The sequence below is a fragment of the Sceloporus occidentalis genome, unplaced genomic scaffold, assembly GCF_023333645.1.
Source record: "Sceloporus occidentalis isolate IW3139 unplaced genomic scaffold, rSceOcc1.0.p SCAF_5, whole genome shotgun sequence".
NCBI lineage: Eukaryota > Metazoa > Chordata > Lepidosauria > Squamata > Phrynosomatidae > Sceloporus > Sceloporus occidentalis.
The window spans coordinates 178,647,274-178,672,461 of NW_028316985.1; the positions used below are offsets into that span (position 1 = coordinate 178,647,274).

At 42.3% G+C, this 25,188-nt stretch overlaps 1 protein-coding gene across 4 annotated transcripts in view; it reads right to left on the reverse strand.

Moving 5' to 3' along the window:
- The window catches only part of SHROOM3 (shroom family member 3), an 87,499-nt gene that overhangs the window by 21,527 nt on the left and 40,784 nt on the right, over nucleotides 1-25,188 (reverse strand). For all 4 annotated transcript variants that reach the window (XM_089526297.1, XM_089526295.1, XM_089526298.1 and 1 more), the window contains 2 exons: nucleotides 12,231-12,362; nucleotides 3,897-7,224 (listed from right to left, as the gene is read on the reverse strand). In XM_089526297.1, the coding sequence (XP_089382423.1) occupies nucleotides 3,897-7,224; nucleotides 12,231-12,289 (3,387 nt within the window). In that variant the 5' untranslated portion in view covers nucleotides 12,290-12,362. The remainder of the gene's footprint in view (nucleotides 1-3,896; nucleotides 7,225-12,230; nucleotides 12,363-25,188) is intronic.

Here is a 25,188-nt window from a genome sequence, read left to right on the forward strand (position 1 = left end):
GGATAAAATGGGAGAAGGAAAGAGAAACTGGGATATTTTAAAAGCAGCTGAGAAAATGAGACAACAGAGGATTAATTGGGAGTGGTCCTGCCAAATTGGGAGAGTTAGAGGGTTTGTAAGCAGATGTAACTGTGGTCTATACTTGCAACACGACCTGATTTGTGACTACTGAATGTCAATGGAGATCCATAAGGTTGCCTAACCCAAAGTCAATCTGTTTTGCCCATCAACCTTGGCACTGTTCATCCCCTTGACTGGCAGCTGTACCCCAAAGTGTCGGGCAGAAAACCCTTTCAGAAAACCTGGCACGTGATGGAATAGATCCAGCATGAGATCTTTCATACCCAATGCAGCTGCTCAACCACTGACTTATTTCTCCCATAACAGTTCTAAAATTTTTACACTTTCCACAGTTTTGAAAAACAAAGAATTTAATCTGATACATAAGAATATTTTGTTTTAAAGCTCCTTCTGTACATTAAAATTTTTATAATGTATAAGATATTGCAATTTCAAAATTGTCTTGCTCCAAGACAAAAGAAAGAGACTAAGCATATGTGGAATATGCAGCCTTGGAGAGTAGTTGAGCCTCCTTCTTTGAAGGTTTTTAAACAGAGGCTGGATGGCCATCTGTCAGGGATGCTTTGATTGTGAATTCCTGCATGGCAGGGGGTTGGACTGGATGGCTCTTGTGGTCTCTTCCAACTCTAGGATTCTATGGTTCTATGTGCATGGGCATGGCTGTGCGTGTGTGTACACACAGAGAGACACAAAGGGAGGGGAGGCTGGTCCATCCTTTGTTGTGGGGGTAGTGAATCTGCTCTCAGATTTAGTGCTGCACCTTTGGCAGCTGCTCTGATCTGTGGAGAAACTACCCCAGTGCTGAACACTGTTGGGATAGGGTTCAGTACTGGGAAAGCTCCTATATTAATTTGATCAGCTGTGGGAGCAGCAGTCACAAAAACCAAAACTAGATTTGCCAACCCGCAGCAATGAATCCGCTAGCCACTCCTGCACAGGAGCAAAATGTCACATATTGTGCACAGGAGTCACACATTGTGGGGTCATGGATCTTCTGATCTGAGCTCCAGTCCTTCTCTCTCAGTATTTCTTTCTCATATGGTGCATCTTGCTTTCACATTAGACAGAAAGGAGGGGGCTGTATGTGTATACAAAGGAGGGGGGTGCAGTTTAAATTTGCATCCAAATTTATAAGCCAGATTGCTATAAGGCATGCAGGCAGAGACAAGCTAGAAGAGGAGACGCAGAGGAAGATGGAGAATGTGTGGTTGAAGACAGATGGGCTGGCAATTCCACACAGCTATCAATTTCCTCAGATCTTTAAACAAATTCCTTCAGTGACACTGCACTGTAATTTATAGTCTTTCTTGAGGGAACTGTATATACCCCATGCAAACCCTTTAAAAATATATAGCAAGCCAAGAGCTGGGGCACATCTGCTGCTGCAAGAGAAATAAAGATTTTTACACATAATTTTTTTTTAAAAAAGAGAGGTGATCCCAATGTACTCTGTTATCCTTTCTCTATCTATCTGTTATCCTTTCTCTGTCCTCTCCTCCTCCTTCTCTTTTCAACAAATACATTTGGGTTTGAATGAAACTATTCCCATGAAAAGCACAATGGACTCAATCCAATTAATTGATTGGTGCTTGGAAAAGTTCTGTGGCCTACAGGGCTTTCGTACCTGTCAACCATAGCCTGGAGATGTTACTTCTTTGGACTACAACTCCCAGTATCCCCAGCTAACACGACAATATTCATTTTGGAAGTTGTTAGCCAATAAAGTAATGTTTAAATGCACTGCCTTCAACTGTGCTTATTTTGACAACCCCCCTCCCCTTGTGTACATCAAAAGCATCTCCCAGTTAAGGCAACAAATGATGGAAAAGATCTCAGAAAGACAAGTGCTACCAGTCAGAATAGATAATACTGGGCACAATGAACCAAAATAAGTTGGTCCATGTGTCCCTTTGGTAATGTAGATCTGCTGGTGTGTCCTGAATTGTTTTAAGGTTGCCAACCCTATTATTAGGTCCCACTCTTGTGCCATTAATAAGTATCTGATGTACTCAAGTTTATGGCATGTCAAGCTGCTGTTAACAGGCACACAAAGAAGGCTGGTCTAAAAATCAAAATTCGTAATGGAGAGCATCCCCCAACTATGCATATTTGGTTATTAAAATATCTCTTTGGTTAAAGCCCTGTATACTTTACTATAAAGATGCTGGCAATTCAGTTTAATGATGGGACTCCAGTAGAACAACAAGGACTCCAGTAGACTCCAGTAGAACAGTGTCTGTTGCCATTGAGGCACTTCTGCTAACAGATCAAGAAGATTCAGAAAAGTCAGATAATGTGGGACAAAGGAGCAGCTTAAAGCATTTACATCCAAAAAGGGATTTCCACTAGTTTTGGTGGTCTGGTTAACAGATTCAGACAGATGCTTAAACATTTCCCCTCCTTAATTATCTGTTCTATTATTTATCCTACCATGTTTTCAAAACAGAGGTTTTGTGGCTTCTACCCCAGGGTAGCTTAGCAACCTACCTAATACACCCAAGGCAAGAGCACAGAGAAGCCAAGAGGGGAAAGAAAACAACAAAAGGCCTCAAATGAAGCAGTTCTCAATTTGGTCCTAGTAAGGCCCTTTGTCTCAACACAGAGAAATTTGGAACAAATGGTTTTCCAGATTGCCTGATAAAGTGCCTGATGGTGGTAGTGGGAAAACTTTATTTGTGTTTTGCCTTCCGAATTCTAGTTACTGGTGTTGCTCTAAAAGGGGGGGGGGGAGTTGGGGGGTTGTTTGCCCAAACTGTGCTTTACAAACTCACAAAAGAGCAGCTGGATGTCCAGCTAATGATTTTGTTGTGAAGGTAAGACAATTGGAGAGCTACTGCAGAGCATGGAGATATAGCACGAGATACTATTCCGTTTCAGCAGAGCATAATGCCTGGGTAGCTCTATCTAGAACTGCTTGTCTCTTCAAAGCCTGAGTCAGAGGAATCTTCAGAGCCAAGACACAAAGACACTATGGGAAGGGTGGCTTGAAAAATCACCTGTACCTTTTCAACAGAAGATTTCCCAAGCCACTTTTCCCATAATTCTAAAGAAAACTCAAGCAGGCACTGAAGAAATATGTACATGACTCTGCAAAGATACTGGTCTACGTTAGGAACTGTATGCCAGGTGGTTACCCTTTCCTAGTGCAATGGGTGGCTAGGACCACATAGCTGTATTAGTTGGGGCTGTTGCTCCTTTGCTTGCCCATAGAGGTCTTATATCTCTCCCTGCACAAGTAGTGAAACTGTCAGATTACTGATGTACCCGTCTTTCCCCCCAATTACCACCTCTCTCTGACTTCAGCTTGCTTATAGGCTTGTTGTGAAAATATAATGTAGGTGTGACTGAAGAGCTGGATGCAATCCTAAACACCCAGGAAGAACAGGAAGATTCATGTGACCCAAAACTAACAATGCAGAACTAATGTGTCATTAGAAAACAGCATATTTTATCCCATTTCACTCCAGCCTCCATGAATATGAATGACAGGTGTGCCAGATCATAAGTATGCTCTTACACAACTGTCCCTCACTTAAATGTGGATTGCTCTAGAGATGGTCGCTGGGAGTTTAACTCATTACAGCTATGGTCTAGAGCCTATCAGAGGTCTCGAATCCTAGGAAATAAAATGCTTTACACAAATGTGAGACTCCTTTAGTGCACAGCAAAGGACAAAGTGGCCTGTAAATGCAATGGATTTTCTGTTCATGGTCACTTGCAATTTATTTACATTTCAGAACAATCCCAAATAACAACGGAACCAACCAATAAGACCATCAAAGTATCATGAAAAGAATCCCATACCATCGACATACCTGGCACTTCTTATCTGCTGTGGGAGATGACCTGGATCGGATGTGCACAGCGACCGCCTGATTTTCTGATCTGTCCAGCAAATCCTCTGCAGAGGCTGACTTCCCAGGTTTCCTGCTGTGTGCTTTCTTGTCCAGGGCTTGGTTATCAGGACATGGCTGGTTGCATACGTCAAGATCAGTCTGAGTGCTTTTACTGAGCTCCAAACTGGCTTTGTGCTCATGGTGGCGATCTACTTTCAGCCAAGTGGGAAAAGAGCTCTTGCTGCTACTCCTATTTGGGTGAGCTGCCTTCTTATTGTCATATTCATGGATATCAAAGCAGCCCGTAAGCCCAGGAGGGAGAGTAACAATGCTACGTCCTGTTCTAGACACCCGATCTAGAGACTCCCTATGATGTAAAAGACTCTGGTCCTGAAGAGAATTCATGCTGGAAGATGATGACAGAGACTGGCCATCTTGGACACTTGTTTGCAGATATGGTGTCTGGGAACCCTCATGTGGGAGGCTGGTTTCCTGAGATGCAGAAGATGGTCGTTTCCCAGTTTTGCGTTCAATGTAATCTGCCAGTGCATTTTGCTGCAGCTGCTTCAGCTCTGGCCTGGACAGATTGATGGTGGAACAAGCCTTGTTCTCCTGCTCAAAGATCTTGCGCCTATCAGCCACTGTGTTCTCTGGAAAAACAAACTGGAGGACTTTCTTCTGGAGGGAGAAAGGAGAGAGCTCACTGTCAGACACACCCACTTCATTCATCTTCTCTGGCTCTGAGTACGACCTCTTTTTCTGTTCAGCTGTCAGGCGCTTCCTACTCCCAATGCGAGGTACATGTGGAGGCCCAGGAAGACTTTCTTTATTAGTATATTCCATTTTTGTCTGTGTTGGTGTAATGCTATGCCTCTCCTTTGGGGTATGTGGAGATGCTGCAGTGCTCCTCATCCCAAGGTGTGCTGAAGCTGGTCTTTGTACACTCCTTTTTGGCTCCTTACCAACTGGAGGGCTAATGTTGAGGTCTTTGCGCCTGAAGGAGGTGGCCCTCAAAACCCGTGACTGGGCATCTTTAATACTGTTCCTGTAAGCCCTGTTAAAGGGAATATCCAGCTGTGATCTGCTCATACCCTGGATATTAACCTTCCATATGATCTCCTTCTCAGGCTCCTCCACCATCTGGAAGGTACTTCTGCTCCGTTGCAGCTGCCCAGCCTGTTTCTGTGATTCATTTTCAGAGGGCGTGCCATGATAGATATTCTGCTGTGGTGGCACTGGTACCATAGCTGTTGTTGCTGCCATCTGCTGCTCTGAAGAATGCCAGTTAGCCCTCTCTGCTTTGCCAGCTCCTCTCTCAATTGGGTGGTGCATATAAGGGGTCTGACCTGAGGTATTTGGGCTGGCCACCCTGCCATGTTCATCAAGCAACTGGTCAAACTCTTGAGAGTTATGACTGTTTTGCATCTCCTCAATGGCATTTATGCTAGACTTGTTTGACCCATAATTCTGGCCAAAACAGTTTGCACTCAAATTCTGTGGCCACTGATTGCCTTGTTCACGCTGTTCTATCCTGCTCACCTTTTCCAGAACAGAACACAGAGCCTTCTTCGATTCCATCTTCCCATATTGAGAGTTCTGAATGCTTTGGGTGCTACTAGAACTGAGCCGGCGAATTGTAAAATCTGATGGCTTTGGGGCTAATGAACAAGAGGGCACCTCATATTTTGGCTCTATACCATGGGGATGATTTGTGGCATCCTGGCATGCTTCCGAGACTTGCCATTCTCTGTCCTGCCAGTATTCAGGGAGCTGCCCTTGGTTTTCCTTCTCTTCTTGGCTATTATAATTTATAACATGCCATTTGGCACCAGAGTAGCTCTTACCTGGCTGCATCTCCGTCAGCTCCTTGCTGTTTTGCAACTTTGTGCTCTCTGGGATATTTTGCAAGGAAGAGAAGCCATATTGCTTGGCCTTACTAGAGCTCCACTGGTTTTGTGTTGTGGAATCTCTCTGCAAGTTAGCATTCATGTCTTCTGGCTGCTCTCCTGAACCACAGTCCTTTGACTGGAAGTGGACTTTGCTGTCATTCACATACCTTGACTGGGACAGCCGTGGCTGAGCACTGTGGTTTGAACGCTGAGTGTTTCTCATGTTTTCCTGGATTATGGATGCTGTCTTGTAAGGGCACTCTGATTCTTCCTGTCTTGGAGATGTTGCATAGGCTTTAGGATGAGTTCTGTACAGGACAAATTTTGTAGCTGTGTCTCCCACCTCTTTCTTCTTCCCTGCCATCGATGGCACAAATTCAGGTTGGTAGAAGATGGCAGCCTTGTTAGGAATGCTTTGGTTTCCATTTTCATCCAAGCCAGAATGTGACCTGCAGGTAGAAGCCTTTTCATATGAAGATGGAGAAGGAACAGGTGGTGGTGCATACCCACTCTCTTTGGCAAGTGCTGGATAAACCATTCCACTATTACTTGCAGTAGGGTGAGGGACCTGAGCAAAGTGAGGCTCAGGTGAAGGAACAGGATAAACACCAGTTGGAAGTAATGGCTGCCCTGGCTGAGCTGCCTGTGGGTAGACCTGTTTGGGCTTCACTGTGGGACTATTCTCAGGGCTCTTCTCCATCACTGTGTGGAGCTGTCCTTCTAAAAATGCAGATTTCTGGAGCTGCCCTGGAGGAGGAGTGCCTTGGCCCAGATGAGACCAAGCACCTTTGGGATGAGTCCTGCATGACTTCCTGTGCTCAAGACTTGACCAGGAGCTGGGCCTCTCATGGTGCCTTATTGCTGCATAACTATCACTACGGGCTGGTGGCAAGGGAGGCCCCTTCATATACAGGCTTTCGCTGTCAGACGAACTCCGGGTTTGTGGGCCTTTGTTGTACCCATGCAATCTGCTGGAGCTGTAACCTTTAGCCTGAGCTTCATAGCTTGGCAGGAGAGCAGAGGACTTGACTTCATACTCCTCTGAAACCCCTCGCTGGGCATTGTAGACAGTTTTAATGTACCTGATATCTGCCTGCCGCATTCCCCCTTCCTGTGGTCGGCCTCGGGAATGCACATTCTCCATGGAGTAGGACCTCTCCTTGCAAAATGCAGGTGCTGGATATTCAGGGATGCTGGAGTTGGTTGAGAAAGAGCTGTATGCTGAATCCCTCTTGCTGTGGAGATGGGAAAGCTGGTCGATACTATTGGTCGATTTGGCAGGCGAAAGGTGGCAAGGGTGTTGGGCATACCCTGCAGGAGTATGGTCCAAGCTCTCCATGCTCCCCCTGGAGCTGTATTGGTCAGGACTTCTCCTTAAATAACCATGGTCGTAGCTGGAAAGATCACTTGCAGAGGAACTGCATACAGGAGTACAAGAGAGAAAAGAAAAGAGAGAGACAAGCAGAAGTTAGTTTTAACATGCAACCAAGAGACACGAGTTCTACTGGCTTATAAAGGGACTCTGAGGGATATGTTTAGTTTTTAGAGGAACAGAAGAAAACCCATATTTGGGCTTTGCTCTGTTCTAAGTGTGCAGTCATCCGGATTTGCTAAGAAGACTCATTTGACATTGCAACATATGTCTCTTATTTATCACTAGGAAGGGAAAGAAAAAATAGATGGAGGCACATTGCAAGAAACAGAGGCATTGCAGGGAAGTCCAAGTGTGTCTACTCCACCCATTGCAATCCATCAAAAGCATCCTAAACATCACCAAAATATTCAGACATCATGAGTGTAACAGAAAGAGAGAGAGAAGGAGGGAGCAAGAGAAAAGAAGAGCAAGAAAGCAAGAGAAGCTGGAGGAATTTCCCTTCTATCTCAATCTGCCTCTCTCCCTCTCTGCCTCATTCTTTTCCTTTTTCCCTATTGCTTTTCTTTTTATGGAGGTGAAGGCTACACCCTGGCAGTCTTCCTGGAAACTCCAACTGGACTGCAGACATTTTGTTCGCTGTGAGAAAACTAAACAGACATGACAGGAAAGGAGGCAGTGAAGGATTGGAGGGGGGGGGGGGTTAGAATGCAGTGAAACCATAGCAGTTCTAAAAAGGCACCAACTGAGTTACTCATTATGGGAAGACTTCTACTGTCAAGGGTCTCAAAAACTGTTATAAAAAGAAGATGACAACGCTGCTTGTCAAAGAGGCTCATATACAGGGAGCCAGGCATGAACCATCCAGTTATCAATGCTTTTTGGAGTGCTCCTTTGATTCTTTTTCATTTTCCTCATACAAACTTGGCAAACTGGAAGATGGGCTAGCCTTAAAACCAATCTGGTCCACTCTTACAAGGCAGAATGTGGACAATTTGTCTTTATATCCCAGAATCTCTTGAACACCAAGTGATTATTACTATTCATCATAGGCAAAACAGGAATAATGAATTATTTCTATCACAGGAACATCACTCATTCACCTCATATTGTGACCAAGAAGTTAGAAACAGCATATCCTGTGTATCTCAATGCCACTTAAGGCCCATGTCTATATCAACTTTCCAAAACCTCATTTTATTTTAGTAAATGCAGAAAGGTCTGCAGTTCAGGGAGGCAAAAACTGGCCAACTCTGAACTGTGTCCAAAACAGGTTGTGGTGGGGAGGAAGGGTTGGGCATGTCAAATTTAGTAACTGAAGATACATCAAACTCACTATTGCCTTCTTTCTCTCTTTTGATCTTTTATCATTTCCAAGGGCTAGAGAAATGACTGCCTTCTTTTTTTGATTCTCACTTTTTTTCCCTACCCATCTACCAAATCTAGAAAACTGCTGTGCAGTCTACCAGTACTGCATTAGAGGAATTCTTCTGATTGCAAATTATGAGAAATGCCATTATTTCCTCAAAAGAAATCACTCCCAACATGTTCTATGTTCAGGGCACATTTAGGATGCTATAAAAGAACTGCAAGCGCCTGGAGAGAAATTAATGAATAAATTATTTAAAAAGTTCCTTTGGGGCCCAAAAGTATTCTTGCACAGAAGAGAGAACTGCGTTATCTCATTGATTCCCTCCTTCTGGTCAGTCTCTGCTGGAAGCAATCCACTCTTCTGCATCTCTGCAACACATCTGATTTCATTGTTTAATCACTCCTCATGTGGAGATTAAAAGGCACCAGATCCTGTCTGAACCTGGAAGCTAAGCAGGGTCAGTCATGTAAGTACGTGAATGGGAGATCCAAGGGCTGTAGGCTATATTTCAGAACAAGGAACTGGAAAAATCACCACTGAGTATTCCTTGCCTAATAAAGCCCTAAAAAATTCATGAGATTGCCACAAAGCCCTCTCATCCCAACTGCCACTACCATGGCCTCAGAGGGAGAAAAGAAGAGGCAGTATCTGCTGGATTTAATTCCTACCCCACTGCCATTCCCATTTCCTTGTGTGTCATGTCTTATTTTGATTGTAAGCCTGAGGACAGGGAACTGTCAGATTAATAATTTGATTATTAATAGTTCTGGGAGCCTTTGTGGCTGAAGAGCAGGATATAAAAATTCTAAATAAATAATTAAGTCAACAGGCACACACACATGCACACAATGCAGAGATGCAACACAGTGATCCAGACTCAAAATAAGGCTACAGCTCTCTGGGTGATACACTTCTGCAGCTTGCCTTGATCCATTCAGGAGCACTGACTCTGTAGAAACCCAGGGCGTAGGCTCTTCTGGGGGCAGGTCATTCTTATTCTTACTTTTTATTCTTACTCCTGGTAAGCTTCATATCAACCTCGAATGGAGATGTAAATCTTCATAGATTTTACTCTGTTGACAATGACTAAAACATTGATCATCTTGTGGTTAAATTTTGAGAGAGCCAGCACAGTGTAGTGGTTTGAGTGTTGGACTAGGCTCTGGGAGACCAAGGTCTCAATCCCTGCTCAACCATGGAAACCCAGTGGGTAGCTTTGGGTAAGGCATATTCTCAGACTCAGAGGAAGGCAATGGCAAACCCAATCTTGCTGAGAAAACCCTGTCATAGGTTCTTCACCTTAAGAGTTGCCATAAATTGAAACCACTTGAAGGCACACAACAGACATAAGCTGCCTTAAACCCCAGTCTTGGAGAAAAGATGGGGAAAGATGATCATCATCATTACCATCATCATTTTTCAACTGTGAACTTTATCACACAGAAGGCAAGCGTCCTCCTCCTGTCATTAAATCCTGTTAACTGCACAGTCATGGGGAAGATTATCACACCCCCGTTCTTGTCCCATCTGTAAAGAGTAATGCAGGAATCATTTTGTATTAACGGAAACTCCTGTTATGTTAAACATTGTTAAAAAAAGATGTCAACACAAATAGGACACTGTCTTGAAGGTGTATGATGATAAATGCTATGGTAAGAGACTGTCTGGGAATCGTCATGTATCAAATAAAAATAAACCTTTCACACTCAATATAAGTTGAATGTCATTGTTTATGGATGATCCTCCAGAATAAAGATGTGTAACACCAAATCCTGTGACTGGCAGACTGCAGGTCTGGCATAAATGCTGGAAGCCTAACCTGCTCTAGCGGATTTAGTGCCTTCTGCTTGGTCTAGGTGAGTATGCAGTTCAAGCCCTCCTTATGATGTAGGTTTGGTTGTTTTCCCACAAACTGAACTCCAAGCCATGCCAGGTCTGGATTCTAATGCAGCTGGCTACAGACTCTGTCTTGATTCTGCCAGCCCACAGCACACATCAGTATAGTCTTGGTTTTCTCATGCTAAAGCCCATCCTGACTGGCCCTCTGAGCAAGTCCTTGTGAGTTCAGCTACACCTGATCCTCTGACAAATATAGGGACTTGGAACAATAAGGAGATCAAAGTAACCACCTCTTTCCTAATCTCAACTGTCACCCAGTCTCTTTTCATTGATGGCTCCTGACCTAAGGCTGATTTATTTCCCCACCACACAAAAAGAGAAAATGTAAAGGAAAAAGGAAAGATGCAGCATGATATTTATCCTGGGACTGAACAGTTTTATCAGGTGAGAGAGGAGTACGGGGAATGAGAAAGGAAACAAGACAGAGGAGATGAGGAAGAGGATGAATGGCTGCAACAAACTAGCCATTTTTCTTGTTTAAAAGTTAATTTCCTCAGCTGTTTGTGCCATTTGTTGTCATTTCAAACAAAGAGATGAATAATATCAGTCCCTGAGAGCTTGACCTCTCCAACAGAGAGCTCCAGATCTCTCATCTATTACTGATGACAGATACCAATATAGGTGGGCTGGCAATCTGACCACTAGATGCCACTGGCGTTCTACAGAGTGGAAACACCTGGAGAAACAGCAACTGTGCCAGCAGATATATGACACAGACAGCACAAATCTGAGGCTAGACTGTGCCAGACTATGGCCCAAAAAGAAAAAGAAAAATGTTCCCTGGATAGCATGAATGGTTCTGCCAGATGATCTGTGCAAGGGTGTCATGGAGAGGGAGAGAAAGAGAACACACATCTCTCCCCTCCCCATCCCTTGTAATCCTAGAATTTCTTCCTGCTTTCCCATCCCATGGCTCCTTTGATCTCAATAAATTACTCCTGGTGCCAGTATTTAGCTTTCACAGGAGGCTTGACATTCCAGTGGCTGAATTGCAGAGGAGAGAAAGCCACTATTCTGGTACTGAGATTCAGAAATGGAAGATGTATAAGTAGATGGAAATACTGAGGATTTGGCTATACACATGAAAGAAGTAGGAAATATCATTAACACTTTGCAGATGATTTATTTTCCATCCCTTGAATACATATAGAGGAAATGGGAAACACAGAGTAAGGGACATGCAGCATTTCCATATAATCAGTTATAATACCCCCAATATATATATTCTAAAAATTGTAACATACATAAATTTTGCAAATTGAGCAAATCTTCAAAGATAAGCACAAGTATAATAAATGCAAAGTGCAAAGCCCCAAATACACAGAGAAAATGTATATAATTTACACTTCACATTGCATATTCAGATTTTCATGTTGATTTTAGAGCACCATACACATAGCCTTGCTTACTGTTGTATAATACAGTGCTTCCAGACAATAAAAAGACATGGTCCAAGAACCAAACAAATTCTGCAAGAGCCTGAAACCAGGAGTAAATGTTGAGATGCTTAGTGAATGACTCTCTTTCCAAATTCTTCAAAACTGTTGAAGACACCTGAAATACTATGCTTTTTATTCTGCAATGCTATAAAGAACTATGCCCCTTATACTGCAGCATCAAGGAGTTAAAGCCCAGAAGCTTGGAAAAAAATGAAGGTTGCATATGAATGCAAGAGATTATAGCTCAGAGCAAAGAAGAAAATGTTCTCTTCCTCATTTGGGAAGCAAACAATACACCATTTCTTGGAGGCAGGTTTGTGGCCAAGACACTGTAAATCTTACCTGGAATGGTAGGCTTGGTGCCAAGGACTGCCAATCATACCCTGAGATATTTGCATCATACTGAGATCGGGCTGGTTCTCTATGAACTTGGCTGGATGCCAGGACTGTGGTCGGCCCACAGGGTCACTTCGTCTAGGAAGAAACAGAATGATAAAATTATTAGAGACAGCCACTCGCTCAGGTACTCTGACAAGTGGAACAATATCATAATGATTATAATTTGGCATTTATACTGTGCCAACAATTTTGTGGCACCGTCCAGAATATAAAACACATCTCTCTCTGTTTCTTGATGTTTTTACATTCTATTCTGCTACTATTCATGACTGAAGGTTATTAAGACCACCCCGCTGAAAAACATATTAATCATTTAATGTTACTGGTGCAAAAGAACATTATAGCGAACTGGCTTCTTATGTTCAAGCTACTATTAGGTTGATCCTCCGTTCTAGTGTCTGTCATTGTCAATCTGGTTGTCGGAGCAATGTAATTGTCAGGTGGTGGTTTAAACCTACAAAACCAGCTGGTTTGGCAATTACCTAAGGCTGCAGAGGAGTTTGGCTATTACTTAATGTAAGTGAAATTAATGGCACTCTTACTATTTTCTTTCTTTTAAAATACAAGAGAGAGAGACACAGACAAACAGACAGACTGTATGCACAGGCTAAAAGGCCTGTGCTTCCCCCAGACTCGCATTGTCCTGTCTGGATGACACAGACTATTAGCCTCGGGCCAGGATCAGGAAGACCGGACACAGATCCAGTGGGTTCAGTCCAATCCTGGCCCAAAGACCTTAATCTGGTTTAAACAGACTGGCTGTTTGCTGTGGAGTTTCTAGGAAACTCTGCAACAACTGCCAGTAGAATGGATGTCCCTGCATGCCCTGTACCCACCTCTGCCATTGCATCTGCTGAGAAGACCTGTTGTGGACTATGAAGTCAGATTTCCGCCCTTACAGGCTACGATGGAGATTTCCTCAGCAGACATAACAGCAGAGGCAGGTATAGGATGTGTGGCAGTAGCAGGTCCATGGTGTGGTGGTGTGCGTGCTTGCAAACACCTGCCTATCACTGTGCCAACCTGGGGATTGATCTGTGGTTTGGCCTGTCCTATGCTTCCTATCTGCTTAGGGCCAGAGAAGATAGCAACTGGATATAAAGAAGATACAGAATAAAGGAAAACAAATGGAGATATAATGAAGCACAATAAGGAACCAAAAAAAGAAGAAGAAGAAAAAAGAAGATCCTGGTCAAAAATTCACATCAGGCAATAAAGTTCACAACCAGTTACTGCCATCATATTGATAACTCACTGGGAGGCCAGTAAATTATCTCAGATCATGCAGAAAACTTAGCAGAGTATAGAATTTCTGGCAATGTCACTGTGTAATTCTGTAGGCTTTTGGTCTGTGGGTTGTATCCATACAATAAAATTAATGGACTGACTAAGTAAATAACTGCCTCAACAATCCATACTGGAATTTTCGCAAGCACAGCTTCTTGCATCCTAATGTCAGCGAGCTGAAAAACTAATACTAGAAATGAGATGAAGCGTTTCTGTTTTCTTCCTTTTCTCTTGGGCTTAACTGCTGTAGCAATGCTTGAACTATGTGCTGGAAGAGAGGAGAGTGTAGGAAGAGAACTCCCAGGCAAGGAAAAAGGATGGGCACATCCATGTATGTCCATCCCCTGCAAGTTATCTGAAAGGAGTGGAGGATAAAAATGTAACAATTGGTAAGACTACCAGGGTACCTCTGTGAGCACCTCTGAATGATTCACTGATCTGGCCCTTTGTTTCTTCCAGTCAGCCTCTGTCAAGGTTAACTAAGCCCGTCCAGGTGCAGAAAAGATATAGGAGGGGTGTGTATGTGTGTGTCAGAGGTCACAAAAGTGGGGTCCAGGGGCCAAAAAAACACCCTGCACCCTCAAATTACTATTTTTCTCCTATTTGTCTTCCAAAATGGTAACAGATAGTGATGTAGAGGGGAAAAGAGGGCAGCAGAGGAATTTAAGCATGCATGGTGTGGTGGTGGTAAGCAAAGGCTGCAGTGAGGATCAGGGTAAAAAACTGGCTGCAGACACAGTTGTCAACTCCTAAGGTACAGAACCATCACAAAATTTTCAAAAAAGACCCAGAATGTTGGTTAGGCTCTTGTAAGAGTAGGATAAGTCATTTGTATGGGAACTTAGAAAATATATTGCTTGAACTACAACTCCCCGAATTTCCAGCTGATATAGCCAGTGACAATGTTGGTAGGAGATTCTGGAAAGTGTAGTCTAACTGAGGGTGCACATCTACACTGTAGAAATAATGCAAGTTTTATACCATTTTAATTGCCATGGCTCCATTCTACTGAATCCTGAGGTTTGTAGTTTTGTGAGACACCAGCATTCTTTGGCAGTGAAGGCTAAAGACCTGGTAAAACTAGAAATCCCAGGATTCCAAAGGATGGAGCTACAGCACTTAAAGTGGTGACAAAGTTCATTATTTCTACAGCCTAGATACACCCAAAGTAACCTTCCTAAGCACTGGCTGGGAGATTCCAAGAAATTCTGAGAAAAATAACTTTTCCAAGCTTTGAGTGCTTCATATAAGAATCAGTGACAGCTATAACAGGAAATTTGGGGGGAACTGGGGACCTATAGTTCAAAAGAGTAGCTTTTCTAATCTCTAGCCCCAATGCCTTTATAGGTATAAAACAGAGGTGGATTTGCTGACAGTTTTAAGCTGTTTAATTAACCATCTATACTTCCAGTGTGCCATAGTAGTTTGAATGTTGGAGGCCAGGGTTTGATTCCCAGCTCAACCATGACACCCATTGGGTCACCCTGAGCAAGTCACATTCTATTAGCCTCAGGGGAAGCCAATGGCAAACCTGCTCTGATCAAATCTTGTCAAGAAAACCCTATTATAGGTTTGCCTTAGGGTCGCCATAAGTTGGAAATGACTCAAAGTCACACTACACACAACCACATTTTAAAATGTAACCAGTATTGTCAGACACAGTGAGAAATGTCAGGACTTGAGAGAATGGACCCAAATATTTCTAACGCAACACATGTCTTCACATTTAATTCAAAAGGGTGGGGTGGGGGAACCAAGCCTCAGCTATCAGCTGTTTGAGAAGTACCACCCAGTCCTGAACAGGTTTCATGCACCCCTTTGAACATCATCAGAAGCGAAATTCTTCTATCTTTCACCACTGCAGTCTGTTAACAGGATTAAACTAAGAAGCACTGAAGAGGTGGAGTTGCGCAAATCAAATATCATATGAAGGTGTCTTTAAAATAAAGCTTTTCTTTTCTTTTTTCTTTTCTTCCTTTTCCCAAGAAAACATGGAAACTGAGAGCCACAGATCAGGAGACAGATAGAATAGAATTAATTTCAGCAGCTGGCGGACTCATCTTCAGGGAGACATTCAAGACGTCTCCATATAGCACACAGAGGCCGGCTTACTTTTTGTCAAATCAAAACCTAGGGCATTCTCATTTCTTGCTTGAGAAAGCACATTGTTTGAGGGAAATAAAGCACTCTCTCCCTGGGAAACTGACTGTTAAGAAAGTTGCCGAGCCAGGGCTTTGTTTTGTCCTTTAAAGCCTGTAATATTTTTTTTAAAAGCACTTTACCCAAACAGCTCCAGGGCAAAGATATGAGTAAATAATAAAATTGAGTATCTCAACCAAGAAACAAGAATAAATAACTGTAGGGCACAACACCTTGCTTTACGTCCATAACCTGCCTCTGCCTAGCAAACATGGATTAGGATGTCATGGGATTAGAGCTGAGATTTAAAACACAAGTCTTCTCATATTTGCTCTGTGTTTGCTTGGATTTGTGTGCAAAGGGCTTCTGAATGGGCTAACTAGCTACCCAACTACAACTGGAATAAATAGCAGTTCCACTAATGCAGAGGTGAGCAAATGTCAGCTGTTATGAGACCACACTGACCTCCAGAGATGCACTCTAAAAAACCAAATTCATTTAGCCCCCAAAAGTATTTTTGCTTTATTTGAGCCATTTTAGGCCCAGGTTAAGTCTTTTTCTAACAGGACATGAAAATCACTACTGCTTCCATGACCCAGCCCCATTTCACTATCTCTTACAGTGTCCTTCAACCACAGCAATAGTGAAGATGGTTTCATGCCCCTGTTTAGATGACACACTCCATGTCAGGCAGCTTCCTTTGAAGAACTCAGAAATGACACTTTTTCGGATCACAAGTCTGAGAATCCCCCTGCTAATATGGCCACTAGCTATGCTGTCTGAGGGATTTTGAAAGTTGGGAGTCCAAAGAATTAATTCTTCTAACTCGACTCCTTCACATGTACAGCATTCAAGCCACCACTTCTGATCTGGCAGATGTTTCTGCCACAGAATGGGAGCCATCGGATAACTGATGGAATACATGTTGTTTCCTAGCAAAATGTTGGATTGCTTGCAGAATGAGGAAAACTAATATATACAAGATAAAACCACAAATTTCTAAATGAAGCTTAAAGCACAGCAGCAATGGAGGGCGGGGGGAACAATGCAATGGTTTAAAAAGACTAAGAAAATCTTGAATCCTAGGATGAAAAAAGCTTCAAGATCAGAAGTAGTAAGGACAAGGAAGTATACGTTTAAAAGAATTGTCACACACATCTTGTTTCTGGCATTGTCTGTGGGTGTGTGTAAGCTTAGGGTAAAACAAAAAGCACAACCAAGCCATTTTAAAAATCATTTTCATATTCTAGCTAAGTATTCTCACTCCAGATGTGTGAAATCCCATCATCCCCACAGTTAAGACAGGGGCAATGGGCTATCACATCACATCAAACATCCAGATTCTCCCAGGGTGCAGATGATTCAACAACTATATTCAAACTAGAAAGGCAGCAAACAGGAAAAGAAAGTTCTAATTTAAGTAGTACGTATGAGGTGAAATGAACCTGATCCACAAGTGTGTTCACTCAGAAGTAATCCACCTAGTACAGCACAACTTATTTCTAGGGGTCAGGCTGTATTTCCACTCATGATTGCAGCCTAACTCTCCTTGATCTGCATGTCAAAAGCTGGCAGATATGAAATTGCCTTGTGGCATTCATCAGCAATTTTGACAGCAAACCTCGAGCCAAAGCAATATCAAATGGGCTTGGTATTTGGCTCTAGACCAGTTCCTCTTGTTCCCTGCTCATCTTGTATTAGCCTACGGAGTCATGAATCTTCCTAAAAGTTTTAATTCTTGTTTTACTCAGAGACACCCATCCTTAGACTCCTTAATCTGCCACATCTGAGGACAAGGAGTAGCAGACATACTACTAAGCAAGAAAATACAAACACACACCTGCAAGGAATTATCTACTGGCTTAATCCTTAGAGTTAAAGAAACAAAAATGGAATTATGGATGGGTGGGGAAGGAAAATCTGCCAACAGCTTTCAGTGCCAACTGCAAATGGGGAATATACATGTGAGCAGAGGAGACTGCATGTCAAAGTTCATGACTGAACAACAAGTCTCTTTTGAGAAGATCTAAAACAGCAGTCTCCTCTGCAGCCATAAAGACACAACCACTCCAATAATTCCCTACAACTCTAGACTTCCCTTATTTATTTGCTTATTGGATTTATATCCCAAATTTCTCCCAAAAATGGGATTCAAGATGGCTCCCCTCCCCTGCTTCACCTTTTCATTAGCAAACAAACAAACAAACTGCAAAATGTTTAGGGAAGGAATAAGTGGAAGGAATAAGCCAAAGTTACAATTATTTCAAAGCAATGAAAGTCAAAAATGTGCTTAACCTGCCCACAGAAACCCAAGTATAATGCTTGATTTTGTGTGCTAATTCTTGGGATCATTTGCTGTAAATTCTTTGCAAGTGCAGTGAGGTGGGAATAGTTACAGTTGTGTGTATCTAGCAATTTAATATGTATAACTGTACAGAAAACAATCATAGTAACTTCTAATGAATCAAAGTAGAATTTAACTACAAAATCTGGACTACCAAGTATAGTCGATCCTCCACCTTTGACTTTTGCAGATTTGATTATTTGCAGATTTGATAAATATGTCCTCTCTAAGAATCTCTAGGTTCTCCAGTGTGACTCTATGGCCCACTTTTGCCAGAACCTGGGTTGGAAGACCTAGAATTTCCTAGGCAGAATACTTCTCTAGACATTTGTTTGTCCTCCAGCACAGACCAACATATGGCAGATGTTGACCATAGAGTTGTGCTGGAGACCTAGAGATTCTCAGAGAGGTGTTATCTGAGGCTAAAAACTAGTAGTTTTTTATTTGCAGCTTTTCCACTTTCATGGGGGGTCCTGGGTCCCTAACCTCAGCAAATGTAGAGGGCCCACTGTTTTGTTCTCACCAACAACAAATATTTCCTAGACATTCAGGTGTGCAAAATATTACTGCCCAAGATACATAATCACCCAATTTTTCTCTTCACATGAAGTTTTGTGGCAGTCTAAAGTCATAAAAGTCTTGATAATGTTTAATTCTACAAAAGTATCTTGGGATATAGTTAGAAGGGATGTTACCCACTTAGCTGATATGTTGCATGAGTTTTAGTTGATCAATCTTAAAATCAACATGGATCATTTAAAATAAAATAGTTCTATAAAATAGAATTATGCTTTTACAGTATATATTTATGTGAAGCAATAAGCACTGCCTCCAAGGCTAATTAGGCCTCAGGACTAAAACCAGGATGGGCCTACTAATACAATGAGGAGGCAAACAAAAGAAGGAACTCGATGTCCTCAATATCCTGATATTGCACCATACTGTCTTAAACGCACTCAATCTCACTTGATTTTGAAGCTAAACAGAGCTGGGGCTGGCTAGTGCTTGAATGGAAAACATCCAGGAAATACCAAACATCATTCAGACGTGTGTGTTTTTAGCATGACTATGCGAATAATCTCACCCACACATTCAGGTTTTGTTGTTCACACTATTTTTTTAAACTGGAACCACATCTGTTCTGTTGCTGTCAACACTTATGCGGATGTATTTGAAACATGTTCAAGGCAGGCAGAGTTTTCTCCCAGGTCTATTTGCACCAATTAGTCATATAGCCAACAATGCATATCTTTTAGGAAGATTTTGGAGGAAAAAAACCACACAACAGGGCAATAAATCCCAGGTTAAGTGTGGTTTTTTGGCAGCCCCCCCCCCCCCCCCCCCAATTCAAAATGCATGTGAACAACAAAGATTCAACCCACATTCTACTGGGATTATTTTCACTGAATAATTTCTAGCAGAACTAGGAAAGAATTCTATCTGGAAGGCTGGGGAGTCATTGCCAGTCAGAATTAGCAATGCTGGGGCATATGAACCAATAGTCTGACTCGATACAAGGCAGATGCTCACACAGCTCACACACGTCGATTTACTGGATAGGTGTGTGGACAGGGTTCTTTGCCCTAGTAACCAGAACTGCTCACTGAAGCCAACAGAAGCAGCTCCCATTATCCCTCTTCTTTTCTTATACTGTATTCACTATAGTGCAAACAGATCTCCTTCCACAGTGAGTCGGGGAGCTGTGCCTGTGCTGAACAGACATTTCACTTACTTGAAAAAGAAAAGGCCTCATCTAGGACAAAAGCTGGTATCTGCAGCTTTTGAAAACGCGTATCTATATGAATAACAAAGAAGTAACCGAAACATTCTTGTTCAACTTCAAAACATCTTTTTGGACAATCAAAATGATTTTAGTTGATATATTTATCCAATTAACTGATAAAATGTTGCAGTCATACATGCCGTTGTGGGGAGGAAAAGAACCTACATAGATACATATCTTTCTCTTTCAAATAATCTCACATATTAGCACTTTATCAGTGTCTGTATACAATATGAAAAATTTATTCTGCAGAATCATAACATTCTTCAACTCAAGTAAACAAAACAGGGAAGGCAAAGCCATTATTGGATGCAATAATTTGAAACACGCCTACGCTGCTTCATTCTTTATTGGGTACTGGATTCCCCATTACTTTTGCCATATGTATTCTTGGTATTTGGGGAGTGCATTGCAGAATTTTAGTTACTGGCTGTGGTTCTCAGTTGTAAATGGAAGGGCAGAAAGATAACAGATAAGTAAGGAAAGGATCTTCTGGGTATTGAGATGTGAAACTAACCTCCTATAGCCTATATGCACTGCCCTTCTTCAGAACAGCCTTGATCTAGGAAGACATGGAGCAATGCCTATATATATATATATGTAACAAACTGATGGCAATTAAAAAACAAATGTGTTATACTCTTAACTTTTCTAAACTCTGGCCCAGATTCAGTATATCCTATTTCAGTCTGCCTTTACATATTTTTGCTAACACCACACAAAAGGGCAATAAATCATCAGCGTTTCTGAAATCGAAAGCAGCTGGAAGCTATTTGGAGAGAAAAAAAGTCACCTGCAATTAACACAAAAGGGGGCTAGGAAAATTAACTGCAGCTTTGGTTTTTATTTCTAAAATCTACATTTTGGGATTTTGGAAGTCTGTTATCATGTGCCAGGGCTGGATTCAGGAAAAGCAGGACATAAGGAGAAACTAATAGTGCTGCTCCCCACCCCCACCAGAAGCCCACCCCCAATTGTTGCTGCTTAGTCTTCCAGTCCTTTGTGCCTCATTCTGCCTACCTCTCCCAAAAGTTCACTTGCATCGCTCCACGTGCTACAAGACTTAGAAGGAAGAATGAGGTAGTAGCACAAACCAATTACTTTCCCCAGACCCACTTTCTTGCCTCTCTTTTATGCCATTCTCCTGAAATCTCTTTGATTTTCCCAAGAGTAGCAGTGTATCCCTTCCCACTGTCATCATTCTTCTGGGGGTGCATTTACACTGTAGAAATAATGCAGTTTGACACCGCTTTAAGTGTTGTAGCTCCATCCTATAGAATTTGGGGATCTGTAGTTTTACAAGGCATTTAGCCTTCTCTGCACGAGTGCTGGTCACTCACAAAACTATAAATCCTAATATTATGTAGGATGGTGTCATGAACGTAAGGTGGTATGAAACTCCATAATTTCTGCAGGTACATGCACCCTGGGCCTTGGAGGTCCTTGCTATATGTATAGGTTTATGGCAGCTCCATGCTCAATAATAACTGTGCGTCCATTCAGGCTCATGTGTGCAAGATGCAAATCTCCCACTACAGAATGGACAACAATGCTTGGTAGCATCTGATGGTAGCCTCTTGTCTCCTTTTTCAGCCACCATGCCTTTCTTAGCAGCCTGAAACATAAGCAAGGCTTCCTTTCTCTCCTCATTGCTAAACTCCAAGTTAAGGAAAATTTCTTCTTGGTTTTAGTCTGTTGTCCAAGGCACAGGTGCACAGTTTGGATTTCTTTGTCCTTACAACACCACTGTGAGGTAGGTAACTACTGCTTCTCCAAACTAGGTTTGAGAGCATACGCTACAGCTCAGATGCTACATCATGATTGTATAGTGTAAATCATGTGTGGCACCACCCATCCAATAAATAACATTGTGCAACCAATGATATATCTGACTAGATGTCTGCTGTTTGCTCCACTGTGCAATGAGGAAGGCATAATGGCTCCTCTTGCAGTCACAGTAAATCAGATGGTACACTGAATGCATGGACAAATAGTTCTACATTGTCTAAGAATGCTCCACTGCATTGGAATTCTGTTAGTTAGTCCCAACTACAGTAGATCCATCAAATCAATTGTTGAATGATGAGTCAACGAATAGGTAAATCTCACTGATTCAGTGGTTTTACTCTAGTCAGGACTAACCAAAATGGTTATACTTGTGGAACTCCACTTATGCAACTACTGCACAACAGTAAAAGAATCACAGAATAGAGTTGAAAGGGGCTTCACAGGTCATTGAGTCCAACCTCCTGATTGATGCAGGATCTTCAGCTAAATTATCCCCAGCAGGTAGCTGTCCAGACTCTTTTTGAAGACAACCAAATGAGGAAACCTACACCACCTCTCTAAGCAATTGGTTCCATTACCGAACTGGTCTTACTTTGAAGAAGGTCCTTCTAATGTTCAATCAAAATCTACCCTCCTATAACTTCTAACTACTAGACTTGGTCCTACTCTCTGGGGCAGTAGAGAACAGGCCTGCATCCTCTCCTCTATGAAAGCCCTTAAGGTATTTAAAGGCCTGTTACAGACTGCCAAAATAAAGCTGCTTCAGGTCTCTTTGGAGATATGCTATTTAAATGATGCATGCATCCTAAGAATCCAGAAGCTGCACCAAAAGCTGCACTCTGGTGCTTAGGAATAGAGTGTGGAATTGGTGCGACCTCCGGACTCTTAGGACCCATGCATCATTTAAATAGCATACCTCCAAAGAGACCCGAAGCAGCTTTATTTTGGCAGTCTGTAACAGGCCAAAGAGAGCAATCATATCACCCCTCAGTCTTCTCTTCACCAAGCTGAATAAGCCCAGCTGTATCTTTTTTCATGTTTTGTTCTCCATATCTCTTATTATCCTTGTTGCTCTTCTCTAAACCTGCTTCAACTTGTCTATACCCTTCTTAACATGAGGTGCTCAGAATGGACTGAATATTCCAGATGAGGCCTGACCAGCATAGAATTTAGTAGAACTATTATTTTCCTCAACTTAGAAACTATACGGCCTAGTACATACCTGTGAAAATCTCTGGGCTGGCGGCGGCCTTTTTTCCTGCAGAGGGAAGCTGCAGCCGCCAAACCGTGTGGCTTCCTTCTGCAGGAAAAAAGCGAGTTCTTTTTCTGCCATGCAAGTTATGTCAGAGTGCGCCAATGGCGCGCTTGTGATGTAACTGGCGTGATGCAAAGTGTGGACAATATGCATCCATTACATCATCATGGCAGCGCCCGTGTACACGGGGTGCCGTCATTATGCCACCGCCAGTACGTGCTAGGGTTAGGGACCGTGCAGTTGCTGCGCAGTCCTATAAACCTAGCACGGCGCAAGCACGCTAGGCCCTTTAGCACCATGAGTACCGTGCCTATATTTCTATTAATGAAAGCTAAAAGATCTTTTGCCTTTTTTGCTGCTGTATCACAGTGCTGATTCATATTCAATTTATGATCAACAATAATCCCAAAGTAGTAGTACTGCTAAGCCATGTATCCCCCATCTTATATCTGTGGTATATATTTGGGTTTTGTGGCTTAAATGTAGAATTTTGCATTTGTCTCTGTTTAATTTTATTAATTTCTGCCCAATTTTCTAATTTATCTAGGTCCTTTTGAATTCTGTTCCTATCTTCCAGTGTGTTAGCAGTTTTATATCCTGTGCAGACACAATAAGAATTCCCTCTACCCCATAATCTATGTCACTGATAAAAATGTTGAAGTGTGATGGTCCTAGGAAGGAACCCTCAGGCGCTCCACTTGAGACCTCCTTCCAGTTTGAAGTGCAACCATTGATGATGACTCTGAGCACTGTTTATAAACCAATTATAGATCCATCTGGCAGTGTTCCCATCTATTACACATTTTGTATTAGTTTTAGAAAGGCTGAAACTGCAAATAAATGATGTGAAACTACAAGTGTATGTGTACATACATATATGGATGAGCCGAACAGGTTTCTGTCCTATAAATGAATGTAAGATCTGGGAACACTTTTTGTAAATCAAAGTGGACATGCTATTGACTAAACTGCACTGGGTTAAACATACTAGTTTATTCACAATTCTTTCTTGGCTCCTAAAATGCACACAAAATTATCTATTTGTGGGTAGTGGGTGTTGCACAGGACCAAAGCACAAGTCTCAGTCAACATGAAGTTAAACAGAACCAACATGGATTTTCATCAGGTCAGAGTCTAGATATAAACCCTTGAAGTTCCCAGAAGACTAAGAACAGTGATTTATCTCCTATTCAGGTTCACACAATGCTATGCCACATCATCAATCTTTTTGTGTTTACACAAGTAAATGAGAGGCATGTCTGCAGTCAACTGCAATGGCCAAGGCTACAGCAACAGAGTCTGGGATTCTATCTGACTCACAACATTCTGTTCAAGCAAAGCAACTTCCTGTTTGTAAACTAAAGGACCAGCAAATGACTCTCCAGCCACAGGGAAGAAGCAACCTCAATTTCTGTCTAGGGCCGCAATCCAGGTGTCTGTCTAGGGCCGCAATCCAGGGAGCTACCTTTGCATGCCACAGAATTTGTAAAAATACAAAAGAGAGAAATTGTGACAAAATTCCATGTGTGAGAGAGACATCAAATGCCTAATACATTTTGTTGGAAACCTTCTTCTAGGGCCGTGGTCCCCAATCTTTGGTCCTCCATTTGAATTGGACTTCAGCTCCCGTAATTCCTGAGCATTGACCAAGTTTGCTTGGAGCTTCTGGGAGCTGAGTCCAAAGCAAATGTTGGGAACCACTGTTCTAGGGCACTAGCATTCAGTGCACTGATCAGCTGTTGTGAAACACAATCTTTCTACCTAATCAAATTGAGAGTTTCATTTTCATTAACAAATTGTTGTTAATATTAATAAAATCATGTATCATCATTATTTATTATATTGTTATTACACATAAAAACTATTGAGGTTACATATGCATATACACAATTACATAATACTACTGAGCTGGTACTACCCTTCCATGGTGGTAAGGCTGCATGTTCCCAAGAGGCAAGAGGCTATGCTAATGGTAATAGTATGGCTGGTAGGGTATCCCGTGTCAGCTTTTATTGAAGAGCCAGGGTATTGAGGTTATACTTTGACTGACATTTCCTGCATGGCAGCGGGTTGGACTGGATGGCCCTTGTGGTCTCTTCCAGCTCTATTATTCTATGATTCTATGACTTATGGGAGCCACATGAATTGCACAGGGTTTTCTGGGGAAAGGAATACTCAAAGGTGGTTTGCCTCTGAAATATAGCCTACAGCACCTGGTATTCATTGGCAGTCCCCTGTCCAAGTACTAACAGGCCTGGCCCTGCTTAGCTTCCAACATCAGACAGGATCTGATTCTTTTAGGGTA